Raw genomic sequence first — 21,916 nt, 5'->3', positions numbered from 1 at the left:
CAATTAGAGCCTGTGAAAAAGAATGGACTCGTTGCACTGGGGCTCAAGGAAGCAGGGTTAATTTCTGGAGATGCCAAAGACTTCCTGCTTGTCGTTCACGCTGTTTCTAGTCTGTAAGATGAGAATTATTTCCCCCTGACTTGGAGAAATGCTGCAGAGGTACCTTGGTGCTCAGTGGTCAATATCCCTATCTGCCCTACCACATGTGATAACTTGAGTGAACCATCACAACCGAGTCCCTCCCGGGCACACCAAGTGCTACGTAAGCCATTACTGATAATCAAGAGTCAGCTATACAAGGGAAGAGTACAATCTCCATCTTTTCTTTCTTTTCCAGATATGGCTGCACTGAACCTCAACAATGGTTCTAGCGGAGCCTCCGATCAAGATACCCTTGCTCCACTTCCGCATCCTGCTGCTCCCTGGCCATTAGGCCAAGGATACCCCTATCAGTATCCTCTGCCCCCTCCATGTTTTCCACCAGCATACCAAGACCCAGGCTTTAGCTACGGTAGCGGCAGCGCAGGGAGCCAGCAAAGTGAAGGTAAGCTGGTCAATCTGGTATGTATTCCTACAGCTACCATTACCCCTGACCATTTGCTTGAGTTCCTTAGTACTGTTTGTGCTCCTGTCTTGTGGTTTCTTGTGCTTACTTGCATGGATTTGGTGTGACTGCACGCAATCAAAACTGTTTTTTGTATGTGATGGAGTGGGTTAGCCTTTCAGCTCTGTATTGATACTGCCAGCAGTGTTTGATCCGAGTCAGTGCCACGTACTGTTTGTGGTTGTGCTGTAGTTCTGTTCCAAATGCAGAACTCCAATGGGGAACTAGAGCCAAACTGTTTGTGGCATGGGCATCTGTACTTTGCCTTACCAAACAGCACCACACAGTCAACTACTGCTTGAATAACGTGAATCGGGCCAACATTAACAACTCAGTTGTCCCCCCTGTTAAAACAGATTAAAAAGTATTGACCCTTTTCAGAGGTCAGAGCCATTACCAACAATGGGGGCTGCAGTCGCTTGATATATTGCTGGAAATGAGGCCATTGGGTTGCTGGTGGAACAGGGATTAGGAGCAAGTGATCGATGCAGTCACTCTTTTTGCTTGGGTGAGATGAGTGTGAGGGGACCAGCAAGGAGGTTACAGGGCTGAAACACTGCTCACAGGGAGGAGAGTCTGTTTGGTGATACGAGACAGGGGAAAACAAAGGATAGGGCTGCATGGATTAAAAACCTGCCCTCCTCCTTTTCTGCCGTAGGATCGTTTTGCCATCCACGTTGAAATCTTAGTAAGTAAAAACTACGTTTTATGGCTTTACCAACAGGGTCCCACTGCTTTCTGTTGGGATGCTTTATAAATCACTTCGAAATTGGGTTTTGCTTTCTTGGCGGCTGGTTAGATCTCTGCTGCTGGAACAGGAAAGGTGTGGTATTTCATCCATGCGCCTCTGCTAGCGGCTAAGAGAGCCCTGTGGAAGGCACCAAGAGTGTTTAAATGAAAAGAGTTTTCAGCTCTTTCCTTGTTCTTCATTTGGAAACTACACTGCTGTGTCGTTTCTTACTTTTATAACTGTTATTCCCTTGTTTTGTTCTGAGCAAGCATTAGACTGAAGGATTCATAGAGGAATGGCTGACTCTAGGGGATTGGTAAGCTTCAAATGCCTCCATGATAACAATGACTTCACAGCATGACCATTTAGACTCCTGTGACCCAAATGTTTAGCTGTGTTTTTCCTTTTATTTTTGTCTCAACGCACGATAGTCCAACAGTGTGACATAAGCATACCAAGCTGTCTGCCCCCCCCTACCCCCACCTTGTGATTGTGCTGCAGCAGCCACGAGAGAAGGGCATCATCAGGTAGCTTGCTGCCAGCTCAAATGGGAAAACCCTACCACCATCTTTTCACCACCCTTCATAAAAACAAAGAAATCCCAGCTTTTAATACATGGGTCCATCGGGACTTTACATATCTAGCAGTGCCCTAAAGGAGCTGATTGGCTGAAAGATATTTGGGCAGGTACAGAGAGTGTTGGGCCACAAGGTTGTGCTGGTCACTCTCTCTATGTGGATAAAATGGGGTTTCATGTGTTCTCTGTTTACGTGTCTCGTTAGTTCATAGCTGGTAAATGTCACTTTGCATCAAGACACAAAAGGAGATGTCGTTCAGAGTGCCAAGCTGGTCCTTATTGTGCTGGTTGAGATTCTTCCTAGCAGGAAGACAGTCTTGCACTGGGGGCTTTGGCTTAAGTCACAATACTCCCTAAATTACAGGAACTTAATGAAGTACCGTGTGGGTTTCTTGTTAGTTTGTTATGGTTCTTTTTAAGGCTAATTGATTTAGAATTGTCCCCTGACATCTGTCCTATCTCTGATGGTAATAGAGCACACCTTCAGCTTCCCTTCTGAATCAGTTCCAAATCTTAGCAAAGCTTATACGTAGCAACAGCTCAGCTTACGTACCAGCAGCAGCCCTTTGTTTTCCTGAGCTGATTTAGTGGCCTCTGCTGGGAACATCCTTCATGTTCCTGATTCCTTATAGAGCAGCTCAATAAACAACTCCAACAATGAAACAGTATAGCAATGATTTTTACAAGAGCCCACCTACTGAATGCAACAGAAGGACTTCAGTTAACCTCAGGAGGTTCAGATTTGAGCAGAAGTCAAATGAGTTTCCTTTTGAGTCACGTAGGCCAAAGGCGCAGTCAGGATTCAGCTGAACCTCATTTGCTTGTGGGTTAAAACCCAAACGCCTGCTCCTTCCTTTGGTTTCAGCTGCTCCCCTCTGTGGGCAGCGAGGAGGTGGCGGAGCTGAAGGCCTCCAGCCCTGCTTGTGAGCGAGCTGCTGCTTTCACTGTGTGAGCTCTGTAGGTGTCTCCGTGTTCCTGTGCATGGCACAGCCTCGTCTGCATCATTCTGCCATCTGTCACTGCTAAATCCCATTAAGCCACCGATAGCACGCCCGGGCCTTATCATTGTTATTGCCATCACACCAGAGGTGGATCAGTGGCTTTGGTAGGAGCTGATGATGGAACCGAGCTAACTCTGCTTTTCCACTTGTCCTTTTATTCCGCTTTGCCGGGTTTTAGGAAGCAAAAGCAGCGGCTCGAACCGAAGCAACAGCGAGAACAGCAGGAGGGCTCTTGGCAGAGAGAAGGACCGCAAGTCGGCGGGCAGTGGCAGCGAGTCCGAGCACACTGCATGCAGCGGTGGCACCGGCACGGCGCGGAGGGAGAGGCCCGTCAGCCAGCTCAGCCACCGCAGCCACGTCTCTGCCACCCACAGCGAGAGGAGCCACCACAGCCATCATTCTTATGGGCCTCCGGGTGTCCCACCCCTCTACAACCTCCCCAAGCTGGGCTCGAAAGTCTACGGGACGAGCGGACCCCCTGGAGGGCCCCCGGTGAGAGAACTGAGCTCTGTTCCTCCGGAGCTGACGGGGAGCCGGCAGTCCTTCCAGAAGGCCATGGGCAACCCTTGTGAATTCTTTGTCGACATCATGTGAGAGAGGAAGTGCCTTCAGACTCTGCTTTGGGGAGGGCCGGGGTGGATCGTTTTGGGGCCGGGTGGGAAATGTGGTCATTGTCAGACGCTTAAAGGGAAGAAACTTGTCTGTTTTGCATGTCACACCTTCCCACTTTGCAATGATGCGTTGCAGGAAAAACCAACAAAACAAAGCAAAACCCCCACAAAACAACCACAAAAACACACCCACCGATGCCTGGGATTGTTCAGTATCAGCAAGTCGATGGCGTTCTTCTCTTTATCCTCCCGTTTTTCTTTCTTCCCCCCTCTCTTGTTTTTGATTGTGGTCGGCTGGTGTATATTCACATCTTAATGAGCTTTGGTAATCGTGGCACCTACTTTCAGTGCAATTAGTGTATCTTTCGGGCTGATTCGAGGACTTCCTTATTTCACGTGACTTCTGAATTTCCAGTAATGCATAACGGCACTTTTATTTTCCTGTGCTTTTTTCCTCCTGCAAGGAAAAACAGACGATTGTTGGCTGGTATCTGTGATACTGCCTCGTAATGCTGGTGCTTGGATGCATCAGTCGGCACTAAGCAGCTGCAGCACCTGCGAGTCCAGACAACGCATGGAACGGAGCAGGCACAGTTCCCAGCAGAAAGCCAAGTTGTGACTGCCTTCTACTGCCTAGGGAGTGTAAATCCATCTTCCTTTTTACTTCAGATGTTGGTTATTCTGTGGAGGAAATGGTGGAATCTTGCTGCTGTATGTGCTCCTTGTGCAGAACTTGTAATCTTAGTGCATTCAGTTTCATGGTAGGGACTTTGGAGCTGCAGTCTTTTCCTGGGCATTTTGCTCACCTCGCTGCTGACAGATGTCTGGGGTTTTTTTTCTGGCTATGATTTGCACTTGCTTGCTTGCAGGAATAGAACGATTGCTGCAGCCTGATTCTGTCAGCATAGCTGCAGCTATTCCCTCTGGAAGGGATGTATTCCCCATTCAAGCAGAGACATAGAGAAATCCTGGCTGCCACTGGGACGTGGCTTTTCCTTTTGACCACCTCTCCTTCTGCTCTTCATTTCTCAGCAGTATCTTTCCCTTTATTTTTCCTCCCCAGCTTAATCTCTGCTTTGAAACAGAAACCTGGAGATAGTCAACTCCAGTTGTTGAGTTACCCACAGGAGCGTGTCCTGAACACCAATGAGAGCTAGCTGTTAGTGAGAGCAGTCCCTAAGTGGGACAGTGAGTGAGTCCTTATGCCTGAACCTGCTAAAACTCCTGCTGCGAGCTTTCACTTAAGCAACTGTTTCCATCAGGCTTTAGGACAGGGGGCTTTAAAATCAGGTTTTACTGTATATAAGCAATCACTCAGACCAGGAACCTGGATTATATGGGAACCAGCTGAGTGGCTTTGGATTGCTTCTTTCAGAAACCTCCCTAAAGCTATAAGGCAGCTTTACAGCGGTGCCTCCTTCATAATCCATCTGATGGGCTGCTCTTGGTGGCAGACTTGGCGATGGCTCATTCAGAAGAATGGCACTTCTTAATGCTTGGCTGTGCAGCAGCGTCCTTTCTTCCCTTTCCTCCTCCCATAAATGCAGCAAAGGCACCAATTAAACCGAGTAAACCAGTCTGAGAAATTGACATTGAAAGCAATGAGATAAATCAGGGTAATATAAATGAATGCTTCTCCTATGTCTGCAGGAGAACACTGTTAAGGAGTCTGACAATCACTGGTGGGTTCTGCTTTTAAATCGAGTGTAACTTTTCTGGGCTCTTATTTGCTAGGATTTTTCTATGTTTAAAGGCAGAACGTGCAGGGCTGGAGGAAAAGACTGTCCTTAAATACTGCCAAAATGGACAGCAATCAGGGGCTGAGCTTTCGCCTATGGAAGAATTGTATTTAATTTCCTCAAGAGCTGCAGCTTACACACTTGCTGGGATTTGGGTTTTATTTCCCCTTCGTGTTGTCGTGCTGTTGGCAGAAACTGCTCTGTGTCTTGCTGGTCTTTGCTGCGATGTTGAAATGACTGTGTCAATTACTTCTGTGCCTGTGGGTCGCTCTGGAACGAGGCTGGCGGTGCATGCAGAGGTTTGGGAGAGCATTTCTCTGCTGAGGAACCCGGCCTGAAAGCTTCACCCGTGGATCAGAATGGCTCTGAGCGCACTGATGGGTTTGCTGGCCGGTTGGCAGCACATAGAGCCTGCGAGAGCAGCTGGGAAATGTCACTGACCATCTTGTCAACGGTGCGATATATAATGGCCAATGCATGTGAAAACAAAAGCTGACCCCCCCCCGCCTTGTAGCATACAGCTGCTTGGAGATAAGGGGAGAGTTGGCCTGCAACCTTGCTAGCACTTGATTTTCAGAAGTGATTGAAGGCAGAAGATTCCCCAAACCCTTGGCTTTCAATGCATGTGCATTTATTTTTGAAATAGAGGGGGCTGGGGCCTAACTGTGCAAGTTTCTCCTGTTGGGTACAGCGCGAGGCGCAGAAGGAGGTGCTGCTGATGCCAATGAAGCTACTTGTGATAGAGGTGCTGTGCCAGGCAGAGTTTGAAGGCTGGAGTCCTGCAGAACTGTCTTTAATCAGAGCATGGAATCGATATTGAAGGCAAATACATGGCACTGGCTGAGCTCTAGAATGTATGACCCAACCCCTCCAACTGCAGTGAGAAGCAAGGGAGGGGGTTTGCTGTATGAAACAACCCCACAACAGGAGCCTTAAATAGTTGATGTTTGTCTGATTCTGGAATTGAGATCTTCATCTGCCTTTGCCCTGCAGCTGGGCTTAGAATCACACATACCTGGAGGCAGCCTGGGACGAGGACTAAGAGGTATGAGAAAACAGTTTGGGATGCCATCTCCTATCCAAAGGAGGCAGAATCTGGGTTGGGCAGTGAAGCCACCCGATGTATTAACTCTGAAGAGTAACGCTGTTGGGCAGATAGTCTTAAAAGCACTGCTATTGTCTTTTACCTCCCATTAACTAAATTGACTTTTCAAAGGTTACAGTCCCCTGGACACTTTACCCAAAGGTGTATTGGATGGCGAGCAATGATGCACAGACATTGACTTTTTTGATATCATTTTTGTTCTGAGTGGGCAAATCCCATCTTGAGACTTGAGACAGCTCATGAGTCGATGTAATTGTTTCTTCTTTTGTTTTGTTTTGCATTGAACTGGATTGTAATAAGATTGATTTTAAAACTATTAATTCTAATCAGTGATTAGAAAAACCTGTAAAGAAGTTTATGTACAGTAGAGGAACAAAGTTACATGATTTTAAATAATGAAAACCCAGAGTTATCACCTCTTTTAGATTCGGTTCTACTCAAAGAGTGACCTCTTAATGGCATGGACTGCACTGTTCCTGTTAAATGTCTATTGCATAATGGAATTCTTTTTTTGTAGATATTGTATGAAAACCCAAGTGTCTGTATAGTTAATATATAGCTGCTTATGTGTAAATGCTATTTTAAACACTAAAAAGCTTTTAATTTTATGTGATAACCGCAGTGTACGTCTTCAGTTCTTCGCACCACTGCACTGTCTGTAATTCAAGAAGAATGAAAAAGAATCTCAGCCTCTTTTTTTTGTTTTGTTTTCCAGTTACTTTTATTTCTCCCTCTCTGCAAAAGAAGAAACGTGCAGGAGCTGATGGGAGGCAGCCAGGAGCCCTGTTTTAACAGTGCTTGTAAGTGATCGCAGCACAGAGTGAGACAGGAGGACCTGTATGTGTTCACAGCTGAACCGGGTCACAGGCGTGCAGGTTAATAACATCTGATTGGCAACACGAGGCCCTGATGTTCATCTGAAGTGCTGCAGCTTTGAGCTAGCAATGAATGCATTGGTGCAAGAAGTACCTCTGTAAATCCCCCAACCTCTTTATTACCAGGCTTTCCCCTCTCATGGTTTGGCAGGTGTAAGTATAAAGGAAAGGCTGAGGAATGTCTCTGGAAGTTAAATGCATCCTGTTAGAAAGATGTGGGGTGGAGCAAGTTTTACTGCCTGCAAACAGAGATGGATCTGCTGGTAGAACCTGTCCGTGTATCCAGCTGCTTCACATGAATATTCCCTTTCTTCCAGATGCTGCATGCAAACTGTAGTAGAGATCCAGCAGAAAGGGGAAAAGGCAGAGCAGCAGTTATTATGGGAGCACCCATTACAAAAGGCACAGTTCTACAGCAGAGGTATGTAAGAGCCTGGGAGACAGCCCTGCCTCCAGTTGTCCATATGTGCCTTTTCGAACCACATTAGCTTAAGCAGGGCTAGAACTTAGCCAGTTCTAGACAGGTGAAAATGGTCAAAGATTTGGACTGTGCAGCCTGTTAGTGCAGGGGCCTGATGGGTTCCAGCTGTGAACTACTTTGAATTGACTGCAGGCGGCTGGAAGGGGATGAGCAACACAATCAATATGCAAGAATATGTAATGCTGCCTTGTGGCAAAGAGCTTGTGGGGCTTACAGAGGGTTACGCTCATACCTTCTTCCATTGAACCCCACACTTAGCACTTGGAAAGACAATCATTTATTCAGTAACTGGTGTATAACATAACATTAGCTGGATATTGACTGGGGATGGTTAGCAAGCATCTTTGTCAGGGTTAGTCTGTGCTTTTCCTTTATCTGTCATGCCTTCTGAAACTATCTCTGTTACCTGTTTTGTAACTGATATTGAATGGAGCAAAGCACTGCCCTTCTTGGAGCTGAGATTTCTCCTCCTGCGCAGTGAACAATGGATGTGCTGCAGAGATGAAGGATGTTTCCTGGTACTTAACAGCTCTTGATTCATTCCGTCCCCTTTGCAGGGTGTCCCTCTGTGTAAGAGGTGTTCCTCCCCATTGATCTTTGCATGTGATTTGAGAGAGGAGGGACTTCTTGCAGTGATTGCAATAGTGTGATTTGCACTTCGTTTCCGTGTGCCCTGTCCTCATTTCCATGTTCTTTGCCCACATGTGTTAATGAAATACAAATGAGTGACTTGATATTCAAATGGGTCGCATGCTTCTCATGTCCCTCATACAGCTGCCCTTCTGCCTCAAAACGGTTTCCATAGTTTTGCATCCAAATCATGATTCAAGGATCAAGGTTTAGCTTTTTGTTCCACACCAGGCACATTAAATTGGTGATCGAGTCTGCACTGTACCTTTATAGAGTCATTCAAACAGAGTAATCTTGTTAAAATGTGGCTCTGGGCAGCCTGGTCCGGTGGTTGGTTGGCACATGGCAAGGGGGCTGAAACTGGATGATGATTGTGGTTCTTCTCAACTCAGGCCATTCTATGATATGATTCTATGATATGATACAAAATACATCCAGCTTCTAATGAGGCTCCATCAGATCTGGCTTGTTGCCTGTTTATTGAGGGTCCCCCTCTGGCTCCTCTTTGGTGGAGTACTGGAAATAGTCCTCTCTGTTCAAATCAGGCTTCAGCACGAGGATGTAGCATTTGGGGAGGTAGTAGGTCCCCACAATACCCAGACTGACCGTCAGAATGGTACCAATCTGAATCACAGACCTGAGGACTGTCCTCTGAGTGGCGAAGATGGCAACGAAGAAGATCCAGATGATGAAATAGATGAGGATGGTGAATGTGATCCCCCTGGCCATGTTATACTTCTTCCGAGAGGTCTGTACCATGAACGTGCACAGGAAGCAGACGAAGGCCAAGCACATGTTGTAGCCATGCATCAAGGCAAAGGCAAGCCAGGACGCAGTGCTACATGTGAGCAGAACCTCTGTGGGCAGTGAGCTGTAGTCGGGCAGCACGTAGTCAGGACCCAGGTGCAGGTAGCAGAAACAGAAGAGGCACTCGGTGAGGAGGCACAGGGCTACAAGGAGCCAGGCCCTGTTTGGTGTCACCCAGCGCAGGGCAATGCGGGCACAGCGGGGGAACTCGGTCAGCAGGGCGATCTCCAGGGACTTGGTGAGGAAGGTGGAGAAGCAAGCGTTGAGGCACAGGGCATAGACAACCTGCTGCATCATGCAGAGCTTGTTAGTGGGCTTCCCTATGAAGAGACAGGAGCTGAGGCACATCAGCATGAGTGCAAACAAGGCAAAGAGGTTCAGGTTGCCTCCAGATGCCTGCACAAGGGGGGTGTTGAGGTTCTTAACAAAGAGCACCGCTGTCACACAGACCAGGGATGTGATGATGGACATGGATATCAGCAAGCCAGCAGAGAGCGGCTCGTTCCAACGCAGGTATCTCTCGCTGCGGTCGTAACACTGCGTGCTCCGGGCAGGGGACCACTGGTGCTTCAGGCAGGGAGTGCAGGTGGAGCTGTCTGCAAAGTAGCAGTGAGAAGAGCGCATAGCAGGAGCGAGCTGCTGCCCTGCTGTATGCAGCCTAGGGGGGCAAGGATCAGTTGTGAGCTTGTCTGGGTGCTGGTTTGGCTGCCTCCCCCCCTTCCCAAGCGTACTGCATCTCCATAGCTATTGATTTTTTAATCTCTCTTGTTTTTTCCTCTCGACTTCACTACGTCCCATCCAAAAGTTGCCACGTATTTCTTGGCTTTGTTTCTCAGCCCAGGAAGGATCACCAGCATCCACCAGATCCCCAAACTCCATCATAGGCTTCTCTTCTAGCTAAGACCTCAGAATTTCACCTGTCCTCCTCTCTGCTACCTAAGAGATGGAGCATCCATCCTTGTGATGGAGGAAGGTCCAGCACTGAATACCTGTATGGCAAGACTGGGCAGTGTGCTGCAGAACAGAATGGAGAGAAACCTTCTGCCCTGGCAGTGCTTCCTGGAGGAGGAGCCTGCAGCAGGACCTTATCAGCTCTGTGAGCCTGTATGAGTTTAAGGGGCCAATAGATGCAATACAGGCAGGTAAAGCCATTGCCTTCCTCAGACCTCACCTTTGGAACTGCAGAAGGTGTTTTCTGGGCAGTCTGTGCAGTCATAGCAGCAGAGGTGGAATCCTTTGATCTGTCTGATTTGTCCTGGTTCACACTCTCTGAAGCATTCCGATGTGGGTTCCTGAACAAAAAGGGAAAGAAGTCTCGGCTGGGCACCCAACCAAAGACTGCCTGCGCTTTGCTGGCATCACATCTGTGTCAATGCTGAGAATACCCAATTCTACTTAATTCTGGTTTTGTACAGTAGGGATGGGTCACTTGTTTGCCTGAGAGCACAAGCTGGTCCTCTCACAAACCCTATAGGAGCAGCATGTAGGCTGGCAGTGGTGCTTAAAATCATAAGCAATATGAGATTGCCCCATCTCTTTACCTTTTGATCTGTAGTGTGAAATTGAATCAGGGACTTATTGAGGTACAAGGACTCTTGGTAGTCTCCCACAGGCAGATGTGTGAGGCTGCCGTTTTCCCACTGCCAGAATATGAGCTTATAGCCAGTATTTGTGCCATGAGAGTCATCAAACCTGAAACTTTGACCATTCACCGTGAATGGGACGGTGTTCATGAAGTGCAGCAGCTGGGGAGAAAATGAGAATTAAGAATAGGCGTCAGTGCAGCCCATGTTCTTGCTTGGAGGTTGCTATTGCAGTAAGCCAAGTTCTGGCTGGTGAAATCAGTTCCCCCTGGTGGTGGGCTAAGGTTGCAGCTATCAGCCTCCTTGCTGGAATATATGTTTGTCCCTCTGACCTTTCCTCACCTGCCAAGATCTGATGGATGCTTTGGGACACCCTTGGTGGCTGCACCCCAGTGCTCTGTGCAGTGCATAAGCCACACTGTAGGCTGCAATATACACCGGTTGTATCTGAGCGTGGCTTAGGATGGAGGAGATGTCATGCAGGGAGATGTGGTCGCACTGTTTGCATTGTGTGCCCAATGTGTCAGAGCTCACGTGGTCGTAGAATTCTCTGGACTTCTGGCAAAATTCATCCTGCTGAACAGAGCTGAGAAGGTTGGCAATATATTTCTGGAAGCCAGGGACAGGGTTTGCTTTCATAATGAAGCCTAAGACTGTCCCAATGCTCTGAATGTTTGGGATGGAGGTGGCTATTTCAGACAACAACCAGGCTTCAGTGCCAATCCAGACCTTCTTGCTTAGTCCCATCTTGATGCTCTGTTCCAGCAGGGCCTGGGCTGGCTGTCGAAAGGCGAAAAGGACAATAATGTTGACATTGGTCCCGTTAATGTGCTGAATGGTCTCTTCCAATTGTTTCTCAGCCTTGGGGTCTGTAAGGTCTGAAGGAATGAGGCCCTCGTAAGCAATGCAGATGCTGCCATTTCCAATTGTGCTTAAGAAGAGTTCCTGGGCTCCTCGGCCGTATTCATCATCGCTTCCAATGGTGGCGACCCAGTTCCATCCAAACTCATTGAGCAGAAGGACCACAGCTTCCACCAAGTTCTTGTCACTGGGAACAGTTCGGTAAAAGGATGGGTACAGCTCCTTGTTGCTGAGCTTCTCACTGCTGGCCCCATAGCTGACCTGTGGGTTCAGAAATGCATTAAGAGCTACGTTCACCTGACTGTGACAGCTCTCCTTATTGAGATAACTGAGTACTTTACAGTCACAGTTGAGATTCTCCCAGTTCCCACTGTTAATTCCCATTTGACGTGGATTGCAGAGCAGTGTGAGTGAGCCCTCTCCTCTCTGAGGAGTTACACACTGCCGTGCTCCAGGCAATTTAACCACCTACTCAGGATCACACAGGATATCTATGGCAAGGATCAAAACCTACCCTTACAATGGTCCCGTTTCAAAGACTAGAGGTTCCTTGAAGGTTCCTTCCAACTGAACAAAGCCATTCAGACCCTCCCTCCACCAGAAAGGAGGATTCTCACTTTTCCTGGCAATCTCTTTACCTGCGGAATCAGGAAGAAGCTGAAGAGTTTGGCTGTCAGCAGGCAGAGATCTGACTTATGTGGTCCAATCACAGCAGTGACACGAGGCTGGTAGTCAGTGTAGTTGCACTCTATGCCAATGCCCGTGGTGCCGTTTTGGGTCACAAACAGCAAGCTGGGCTGTAGGGCTGCCAGTGGCTCGAAGCAGGTGTCATAGATGTCATAGCCAAGCTTCACTCCTGGGAGAAGTGATGTGGAGTTGTTGATCTCATCGATAGCAAACTTCATCCCAAGGGCCCATATCAGCCCATCTAGAAATAGCCTGCAGTAAGAGGGGGCAGTTATCGTGGTGAGCAGTACGTGTTCTTTGACATCTCCGCATCCTGTCTGTTGCCAAGGTGCTGTCAGCTGTGCCCAAGTGACTGAATTTAATGCATGCTAATGAAACAAGCAGCTTCCTTACCTTTCACACACAATTAAGGTGGGCTCTGATCGTGCTGTCAGGTTGATGGTGTCCATCCCAAAAGGGAACAGGCCTCCAATGATGTAGTCACCAGGCCTCCTAAACTGAGCTGAGAGGCAGCTGGGCTTGAGGGCTGCTGCACAACCAAAGCTCATGCACAGCAGCAGCTCGGGGATCATCATCTCCCTATTTGGGAGGTGAAATGTTTCATGGAAGCATTAAGATGCAGGAGAGCAAATGGGGGCGGGGGATGCAGTCTCAACAGTTCCTGGGAAATCAGTTTAAATAGAACCCAGAGAGATGGAAATAACACAATTTGTTTAGCAAACTGCATTCAATGTGTAACTCAGTGTTCAGTGGGCAGCAGTCAAATAGGCAGCAGGACTCTGTGTGCTTGTTTGCAAACCACTGCCTCACCCTGCTGTCCTGTCTGCAGGCAGTGACTTAATGGCTCTATTGCTTCAGGGCAGCCCCTCTGCCCTCCTCCTTCCTGGGTCCGGGGCTGTGAGTTATTGAGTTATCCCACAACAGCTGTGGATGCTTGATGTCATTTATTGCTTTTAATTGAAGGTTATCTCATCATGGAGATCCCCAAACCCTCCTTAGGACATCGTAAGGATGCAGCAGTGCAGACCCCATCCAGGCTGCAGGTTGGTGAGCTGTTAATTGTAGCTGTTATTGTCCCAGGTGAAATCCAGGCTGCTCACTGTGGGATAGGAAGTGGTTTGTGTGATGGACTTTGTGCAAAACATTCAGGCTCCATCTAGTGAAGCCGCGTGTTGTTGCAGCTTTCAAGGATAGAACTCGCTGTAGGTGAGGGGTTCTTTAGCTTCTGGTTCTATCAGTGACAGCAGAACCTCTGATCCAGGTCAGAGCCAAGTTTGGGACCTGAGTTATGCTGCCTGTCAATGAACTGGGGCTTATTGGGTCCTTATAGGGCCGTTTTCATTAGGTGATACCTTGCTCAAATGCAGACTAAGAACTAATTCAGACTAAGACTATTTCACTTGAAGCACAAACTGCACAGCGATATCGGTAATGAACTCACAACAGAGCTTCTCCCTGCAGTCAAAGTTTGATTCTTTAATTGCAGAACTTCATTTTCAACATGAATACTCGCCTCCTACAAGGGATGGCTGAGGCTAAACGTGACGGTGCCATTCCCGCATGAAAGCCACAAGAGATCAAATATACCTTCACTTGACACAGATTGTTTGACATGATTTAAGGCATTTAATACACTTCACCAGCTGAAATACCAGCGCCATCTGTATCACAGAGCGAGCGCAGCAGGAGATATTTTGTAGCTTATATCACGGAGCTGCTCCATTTTAATACATGGGTTTATTCTATGGAACTGTGTTATTTTGAGATGGCTTTGGCAGGAAGAGAGTATTTGTCTTTACAGCATAGCAGCAATACTCCCATTTAGGATGTAAATAGTACTCCACCTGGCTTACTCCTGATGTTGGTTTCACACCTGGGTCAGTGAATGAGAGTGAGCTGGTGGAGGACAGAGATGAACAGATAACACTGTAACTCATCTTTCTTCCAACAGCACAAGAAAGGAAAGCATTCCTGTAAGGGATGCTCTCCAGCAGCTTGTTAATCACGTAATGTAGTGCCCAGCTGACTGATCCCAATGAGGTAACAGTGAATCATGCAGTGTTACTTTAGGCCAGAGTGACTCCTAGTTGAGAGGAAAAGGTCCGTGGGATTCTCCCCCATGCACTCAGGTCTTCCTGAAGTAACAGAGTTGTGCTTTGTCAGCTCTAAAGATGCTTAGTAAACTCAATTTTACATACTTCATATATAGATACTGGCTATTAGATGTAGTGATTGTAGTTAGAGAAGTTACACATTCATTACAAATAAATAACAGATCACCATTTAGAAGCAAGGCTGAAAGAAAAAAGAGATGCAGTGCAGCCTCAGCTGGGGACATAGTGATGTGCAAGAACTGGTCCACACCCCAAGACACACAAAGGACAGAGGAAACAATGAGCAAATCCCTGCAGAATGGATCCGTATGGAATGGAACAGTCTCTTGGTGACCACAAGGGGAGGTGGTTCTTATCAGACAGGAGGAGGATTCTATTATTGAGTGCTAAAGCAGAGTAAGGGGAAAGCAGCAGCTCCAATGGGAACAGCTTGTAAACAAAGTGGCCAAGTGAGCTGAAGGTGTTCAGATATCGCTTAAGGGAGTTCCCTGCAGTCTTTGGTGCTGTCACCTTTTTAGTGGTATAAGTGCTGAAGGTGCAGATTGGCTTAGCAAGACCCCAAAGCCTCACAATGGGGCCTGGGGAGAGAGCAGCACTCCCTTGAGCGTCCTTATGGACACTTCCTCCCTGTAGAGCTCAGGTGCTGATATCTATATGGCAATGTATGTATTTTAGTGCATCTTCTTTTAGTCACCGGACCACAGCTGAGCTCCGTCAGCTGCGTGGGGGGTTACAAAGGAGCTGGGGACGGGCTCAAGGCAGGTCCAGCAGGCGGTGCTGTGCATACAGCTCCTCCGTGATGCCGTACACATCTCGGATGTGGGGCAGAGCATCGCCCAGCATCTCCACGGCCTCCTCGGGGCCTCCTACGTTCATCACCTCCAGGAAAGCGTCTCGGGACGGCAACGTGCAAAAGGCGACGGTAGCGGCCTTACGGACGACCCAGGGATGATAAGCGGCCAACGAGGCGTTGTAGCTGTCCGTGCAGATGGCCGAAGTGCTGGCGTCCTGCCGGGCGGTGCGGAGCCCCTCGAGGAAGAGCTGCAGCCAACGCAAGGCCCGGTGCAGCCGCAGGACGGTCCTGCAACCCGAATCGGGGTGGGCCGAACGCCGTTGTAAGTCGACCAGCCCTCCGTTGAGCTCGTAGAGCACCATGGACTGCACGGTGCGGTACTCCTCCCTCCGCTCCCCTCCGCAGTAGCTCTCCATGATCTGGATTTTAGCCACCGCGTCTTTCGAGATGAAGGAGAAGATGGCGCCCAAACCGTTCAGGAAGCTGAAGGGGAATAAACGGAGCAGTAGAAATAAATAGAAGGCGGCGATCTCGAAGCGAGCCCTCCCCTTCCCGGCCCCGCACTCACCGTACGAGCCCCCGCCAGCCGCGGAGATACGGGCCCAGCAGCACCTCGCGCTGCTCCGTCACGCACGCCTGGAAGGCGGCCATCACCTCCCGCAAGCTGAACGCTCCCTGCGCCGCCGCCATCTTGCCGGCGGGAGGAGCCGCGCATGCTCGGTGCGCTGAGGAGGAAGGGGGGGGGGGGGGGCCGCGCTGTGTGAGCGGCGGTTGCAATATGGCCGTTAAAGAAACGGCAGCTCCGGGCCGTGCCTCCTCGTAGGTTGTTTCCAGCAGAACTCGGCCGAGCTTTGAGCTTTGTAAGAACGTTAAAATGCCCGAAATCAAGGTGACACCGCTGGGTAAGTGCCACCCTCGCTGTGGTGGATCGGAGTGTTGCGAGGTGCCCGCCAGGCCGCCTCACTGTGGTGCTCTATTGACTCCCTGCAGGTGCCGGGCAGGACGTGGGGCGCAGCTGTATCCTGGTGTCCATCGCGGGGAAGAACGTGATGCTGGACTGCGGGATGCACATGGGATACAACGATGATGTGAGTGTGGCCGGGAGGAGCACACGGTAGCCTGGGCAGCTTATCCAGCACCTCAGCGCTCTCTGTGAAGAGCTTCCCCCTAGCATCCAAAGCTTCTCGAGCTTAAAGCCATTCCTCCTGCCTTACTGCTGTCTACCCAAGCAAAAAGTTGATTCTTCCCCTTTTTATAGTCCCCTTTTAAACGCTGAAGGCCTCAGCAGAGTCTCCTTGCAGCTCTCCTCCAGGCTGAACAAGCCCTGCTCCCTCAGCCTGTCTTCATAGGGGAGCTCATCCTTTTCCCTTTTGACTCATTCTGTATGTGAGTATCCATTGCATTGCCTGTAGCTCTTGCTATGCTGCTGAGAGCTGCTCAGTCTCCCCAGTTCTGCCTTGAGATGGGTTACAGTGTCCAGTGTAGCAGGTGGTTCCTGCTGGTGGTCCCTATAGTTACTGATGTGGCTTTGTTTGAGGTTGATAACCTGTTTTCCACCTCTTTGCAGAGGCGCTTTCCTGACTTTTCCTACATTACTCAGAACGGGAGGCTGACTGACTTTCTAGACTGTGTGATCATCAGGTAAGAAAGTTTCCTTCCTGATCGCAACAGAGATGGGAAATAAGCAAGTTTTGTTTTTAAAAGGGAAAAATTCTTCTATTTTGTGCTTTGAAGAGGTGAAGCAAGCTGTGAGAACCAGGCCGTGTAATGCCTTCATCCTTTCTGTCTCTTTTGCAGCCACTTCCACTTGGACCATTGTGGAGCTCTCCCCTATTTCAGTGAGATGGTCGGCTACGATGGGCCCATTTATATGACACATCCTACCAAGGCTATCTGTCCTATCCTCCTGGAGGACTACAGGAAAATAACTGTAGATAAAAAAGGGGAAACAAACTTCTTCACGTCCCAAATGATTAAAGACTGTATGAAAAAAGTGCTGACTGTACATCTTCACCAGACAGTTCAGGTAAACGACCACTTCTGCTTGGATGGGACCTACTGAACTGTTATGGAAGGCAGAGCAGTTTTCTGTTTGTGAAGTGCTTACCACAGTGTTTGCTCATGTTCAGGTGGATGAGGAGCTGGAGATCAAGGCATACTATGCAGGCCACGTGCTGGGAGCAGCCATGTTCCAAATCAAGGTTGGATGTGAGTCAGTTGTGTACACTGTAAGTATGCACAGCAGTAGTTACATATGCTTATGTTTCCTTCTAATAGCCTGTTCCATTAGCTTGAGAAAATAAACGGATTTCCCTTCCTCCCATAGGGTGATTATAACATGACACCAGACAGACATCTAGGGTAAGTAGGAAGCTGGGCTCCTGTGAATTGTATCTATTTCAAGCAGGGTGATTTTACCACAGCTTCTGCTCATATATAGGGGCTTACCAGCATTGGTTCTTTGTTCTTTGATGGGAGACTGGGATGCTTAATGATGTCTTTCCAGCAAAGATAAATGCAAGTGTGAATTTTGAGGAGGATCAGGGGTAAATCGAGTCCTCAAGACAGACCTTAACACCTTAACATAATCTTCTTCTCTGTACTCATATTAATCCATTTGTACAGCTGCGTGGTAATTGGATTTAGATGTTTGAAATGCTTCATTGTTGTGGTATCTTCTACAAGCGTTTGCTTTTTAAGAGAGTGCCAGTCACCACCTTTAATGCTGCTTTTCTTTTTTACTGGCATATATGAGAGGTTTTTAATGTTTGTGATGCTTACAAAGCATTAAAAAAGTATTCTAAACAAACAACAGACTGAAAAACTGCTTTTCAAAGTCCACGGAGTTGGTCTCTATTCTGAGCTGGGTTAACTCTTACCTCCACATAGAGATAGCGACCTTCTGCAGCCGAGACCTGCAGAGAAGTGATGGATACTGGCTCTTAATTTGTTGACTTTAAAAAGAAATCCTTTTGTTTCAGTGCTGCCTGGATTGATAAGTGTCGCCCTGATTTATTAATAACAGAATCTACCTATGCCACAACTATCAGAGATTCCAAACGCTGCAGAGAAAGAGACTTCCTGAAGAAAGTGCATGAGACTGTAGAACGAGGAGGAAAGGTACGGCACTCTGATGATCAGTGATGTGTTCTTTGCTCTCTGTGAAGCTCTTTGTTCAGCAGTGGTAATGCTGAAGTGCTCTGTATGCGCTCTTCAGGTTTCACAGCCTACATCATGGCTCTGTTGCAGGTTCTTATCCCAGTTTTTGCCCTTGGTCGTGCCCAGGAACTTTGCATTTTATTGGAAACGTTCTGGTGAGTGCAATCTCTGGTTCATATTCCTCATCCTCTTCATGTTGATGTCTTCAGGGTTTCTACGATTCGTTTCTTTCTTCAGGGAAAGAATGAACTTGAAAGCTCCAATTTATTTTTCCACTGGGCTGACAGAGAAGGCTAATCATTATTACAAGCTCTTCATCACATGGACTAATCAGAAGATCCGCAAAACGTTTGTGCAGAGAAACATGTTTGAGTTCAAACACATCAAAGCATTTGATCGAGCCTTTGCAGATAATCCAGGACCAATGGTAGGTTGGCATCAATGGCTGAGGCCCCATTACAGCCTTGTTGTATTAAGTGTGCTCTAATGTGTATTTATTGGATTGTCTTTACAGTTTTAGGAAATCTATATGTAATGATATTTTAAATAAGCAACACATGCTTTTTCTGCTGTTATTTTTGACACATCTTTGAATTCTAGGTAGTGTTTGCAACCCCTGGTATGCTTCATGCAGGGCAGTCCTTGCAGATCTTCAGGAAATGGGCAGGGAACGAAAAGAATATGGTAAGGAATTCTGTTTTATAAGCGATATTTTGTATTAATGCAATAGTGTTACAGATAGCATTGTCAGAACAAAGGCTTTCCTAAGCATGTGGGGCTAAATGATCCTGGTTTCTTTCTCAGGTCATCATGCCGGGCTATTGCGTGCAGGGAACGGTGGGCCATAAGATTCTGAGTGGACAACGCAAGCTGGAAATGGAGGGAAGGCAAATAGTAAGTGCTATTTTTAATGAGGATTGTTGGGGGGAAGCTTTTTTGGGACTTTAGGTGGCAGTTCGACACCACATGTCATATATATATATATATGTTCCAGAACACTTGGATTGGGAAATCAGGTTGGAGAGATCAAGTGTTCCCAATCCAAGTGTTCTACAGCCTTCTTTAAGGTAAACATGGAGAGGTCTCAGTCAGTTTGCATATGGTATACAAGGCAGAGTTGCTCCTGATTCACATCACTTGTGCTTTCCACCCCACTCCTCTTGCAGCTGGAAGTAAAGATGCAGGTAGAGTACATGTCCTTCAGTGCCCATGCTGATGCCAAGGGAATAATGCAGCTGATTCGCCACGCTGAGCCACGCAATGTCCTGCTGGTCCATGGGGAAGCAAAGAAAATGGAGTTTCTGAAGCAGAAGATAGAGCAGGAATTTCGTATGTACACTTTTGGTAGTACTGAAAACAATAGAAGGAAGAAGGAAAGCTTTACATTTATGTAATTAATTTACTGGTAATCAGCCTAGAGTTAGGAATAGTGTAATTTACAGAACCTGTCATCCTCAAGAAATCAGTGTCTGTAGTGTGTAATGACACTAAGTCAGTATACACTACACCTAGTCAGTATACACTCAGCCCGTTTAATTTTAATGTCCATTAGGCTTCAAGTGATGGTACATCATGATTGTGATGTTATGTTGTGATGTTCCACTTGTATTGTTATGGTTCAGCATTTACATTTCTTCAGACTTAGAAGCAGCAGAGGCGGGCATGTATCAGAAATGTTAATTTAGCAACATTAATTATGGTGAATTGGGTCCAGATGGGGTGGGAAGAAGTAATTTCTGACTTAAAAGATGAGCAGAGAAAGCAGGGAATGCACACTGGGGGTTGTTTACTTTTCAGTACTTTGTTATGGGCATCAGAGTGCTGCACCGGTCCTAATGTTGTTTCTTTACACTGCAGATGTCAACTGTTACATGCCTGCAAATGGAGAGACCACAACTATATTTACCAATCCCAGCATCCCAGTGGACATCTCCTTGGGACTCTTGAAGAGAGAAACAGCAATAGGTGACACATCTCTCAACCAAGAATTACATTATTTGGGGTCCTGCACCTCAGCTGCAATTTTAGCACATGAATTAGGTGGAAACAGCATTGCTGGGCTATTTGTAGTAGCCCTTCCTGTGTAAGAACAGGTTGTACAGTGTTTCAGTGGGTGAGAAGGGCTTCTGTGAAGTGAGGTAGCTACTGTGCTGGGAATGGGTGTTCAGTCGTGCTTAACAACAACAAAAAAATGACCTTGCTTGCTCTTCATTGCCCATTTGCTATGAGAATGAAGTCCATGTATGCTTTTGCTGAGACATGGAAATCCATTGAGTCCTAGGGCAGTTGTTTTCCATGTGTAACAAGCAAGCATGGTATCATTAACTCTGTTGTCTTTCTCTTCCCTTGGCTTAGGTCTACCAGATGCCAAGAAGCCAAAGCTTATGCATGGCACGCTGATTATGAAGGATAACGTAAGTAATGCATAGGGGCCACAGAGGGGGAATAAAACCTCAGTGTGCACAAGGAAATAGTTTGTAATGGGTTTGCACTCTTCCTCTGCAGAGCTTCCGCCTGGTTTCTCCTGAGCAGGCCCTGAAGGAGATGGGCCTTGCAGAACACCAGCTGCGCTTCACCTGCCGCGTTCACATTCAGGACCCACGGAAAGAACACGAGACTGTGCTCCGTGTATACAACCATCTCAAAGGGTAAACCCCTTCTGCATTTGGCTGTTTTTTCCCCTTGGGCTGAATGACTACAGATGTACTCACAGTCTTGGCAAAACTAAAGCAGTCCCCTCCAAAATAAACTGCATACATTCTGTCTCACCAGGATCCTGAAGGATTACTCAGTGCAGCATCTCCCTGATGGTTCTATAACAGTCGAGTCCATTCTTATCCAAGCCACAGCACACTCAGAGGATCAAGGAACCAAAGTTCTGCTCGTATCCTGGACTTACCAGGTAGGAATACTTGAAAACATACATTTCAAGCAATTCTAATTGGTCTCAACATCTTACAGTCCAAAACAGGCCTGCAGGGGAGCAACACAGGGTGGGCATATTTTATGAAGTAGGCATAAAACTTCAGCCTGAAACCAGAAAGTTCATCAAGGCAGAGCTGTGCTACGATCAGATAGTCATTCTCCTTGAGAATATACTTCTTACAGCTGCATTTTGAATGCTCTTTTTTATAGCGAGAATCTGCATTCTTGAAAGCAGAGCACACAAAAAATAATTCAACAGATCTTCATTCTTTGCTGTCCAGAAAAATTATTGTTTATTCTGAAAGAGAGAAGTTGAACATCCAGACACCTTATTTGACAAGCACAAGTTTTAGGCTGGTGTCTTGAACACTGCTGCTGTTGGATCCAAGAGTTATTTTAGCCCATTCTTAGGTAGCAGAAATGGGAAAGAGTCAAGCGGACAATCGCTTTCATCCTGATTTTCTTTTCTGTAGGATGAAGAATTAGGCAGCTATCTCACATCCCTGCTGAAAAAGGGACTGCCCCCGAGTACATCTTGAGCCACAGAGCAGCAGGCACAGTTGGTGCTTCAGAGAAATATCGATCTTATTTTATGTTATTAAAACAAAACTAGAAAAACATTTGACAGAGGAAC

At 47.4% G+C, this 21,916-nt stretch overlaps 4 protein-coding genes across 7 annotated transcripts in view; 2 read left to right on the top strand and 2 right to left on the bottom strand.

Moving 5' to 3' along the window:
- The window catches only part of DVL1 (dishevelled segment polarity protein 1), a 48,101-nt gene extending 41,039 nt beyond the window's left edge, over positions 1–7,062 (top strand). For 2 of the 3 annotated variants that reach the window (XM_072354140.1, XM_072354139.1), the window contains exons 14-15: positions 338–544; positions 3,091–7,062. In XM_072354140.1, the coding sequence (XP_072210241.1) occupies positions 338–544; positions 3,091–3,506 (623 nt within the window). In that variant the 3' untranslated portion in view covers positions 3,507–7,062. Of the gene's footprint in view, positions 1–337; positions 545–1,603; positions 1,651–3,090 lie in introns of all 3 variants that reach the window. The other variant, XM_072354141.1, reaches the window with a different exon arrangement.
- Positions 7,063–8,830: 1,768 nt separating this feature from the next.
- Positions 8,831–12,902, bottom strand: TAS1R3 (taste 1 receptor member 3). The gene is made up of 6 exons (XM_072354470.1): positions 12,685–12,902; positions 12,243–12,543; positions 11,086–11,865; positions 10,702–10,905; positions 10,332–10,452; positions 8,831–9,756 (listed from the first exon to the last, which is right to left on the bottom strand). The coding sequence occupies exons 1-6, from the start codon at positions 12,864–12,866 to the stop codon at positions 8,831–8,833; spliced, it is 2,514 nt and encodes an 837-aa protein (XP_072210571.1). The 5' UTR covers positions 12,867–12,902.
- A 319-nt stretch (positions 12,903–13,221) lies between these two features.
- On the bottom strand, positions 13,222–15,933 carry CPTP (ceramide-1-phosphate transfer protein). Its single transcript, XM_072354193.1, has 2 exons — positions 15,767–15,933; positions 13,222–15,681 (listed from the first exon to the last, which is right to left on the bottom strand). The coding sequence occupies exons 1-2, from the start codon at positions 15,886–15,888 to the stop codon at positions 15,159–15,161; spliced, it is 645 nt and encodes a 214-aa protein (XP_072210294.1). The 5' UTR covers positions 15,889–15,933; the 3' UTR covers positions 13,222–15,158.
- Positions 15,934–15,939: 6 nt separating this feature from the next.
- On the top strand, positions 15,940–21,907 carry INTS11 (integrator complex subunit 11). Of its 2 annotated transcripts, none has more exons than XM_072354190.1 (17): positions 15,940–16,100; positions 16,189–16,286; positions 16,766–16,839; positions 16,996–17,224; positions 17,328–17,426; positions 17,525–17,559; positions 18,180–18,318; positions 18,448–18,512; positions 18,595–18,784; positions 18,958–19,041; positions 19,162–19,251; positions 19,524–19,686; positions 20,215–20,322; positions 20,713–20,771; positions 20,863–21,005; positions 21,130–21,259; positions 21,756–21,907. In XM_072354190.1, exons 1-17 carry the CDS (start codon positions 16,073–16,075, stop codon positions 21,819–21,821), a joined length of 1,800 nt encoding a protein of 599 aa, XP_072210291.1. In that variant the 5' UTR covers positions 15,940–16,072; the 3' UTR covers positions 21,822–21,907. The 2 variants fall into 2 exon arrangements, with proteins under 2 accessions (XP_072210291.1, XP_072210290.1); XM_072354189.1 differs by having other exon boundaries at positions 15,942–16,100; positions 18,595–18,788; positions 18,962–19,041.
- Positions 21,908–21,916: the final 9 nt, after the last annotated feature.

The sequence above is a fragment of the Excalfactoria chinensis genome, chromosome 20 (genome assembly GCF_039878825.1).
Source record: "Excalfactoria chinensis isolate bCotChi1 chromosome 20, bCotChi1.hap2, whole genome shotgun sequence".
NCBI lineage: Eukaryota > Metazoa > Chordata > Aves > Galliformes > Phasianidae > Excalfactoria > Excalfactoria chinensis.
The sequence above is the reverse complement of the archived record's forward strand: the minus strand, read 5'-3'. Positions and strand labels throughout refer to the sequence as shown.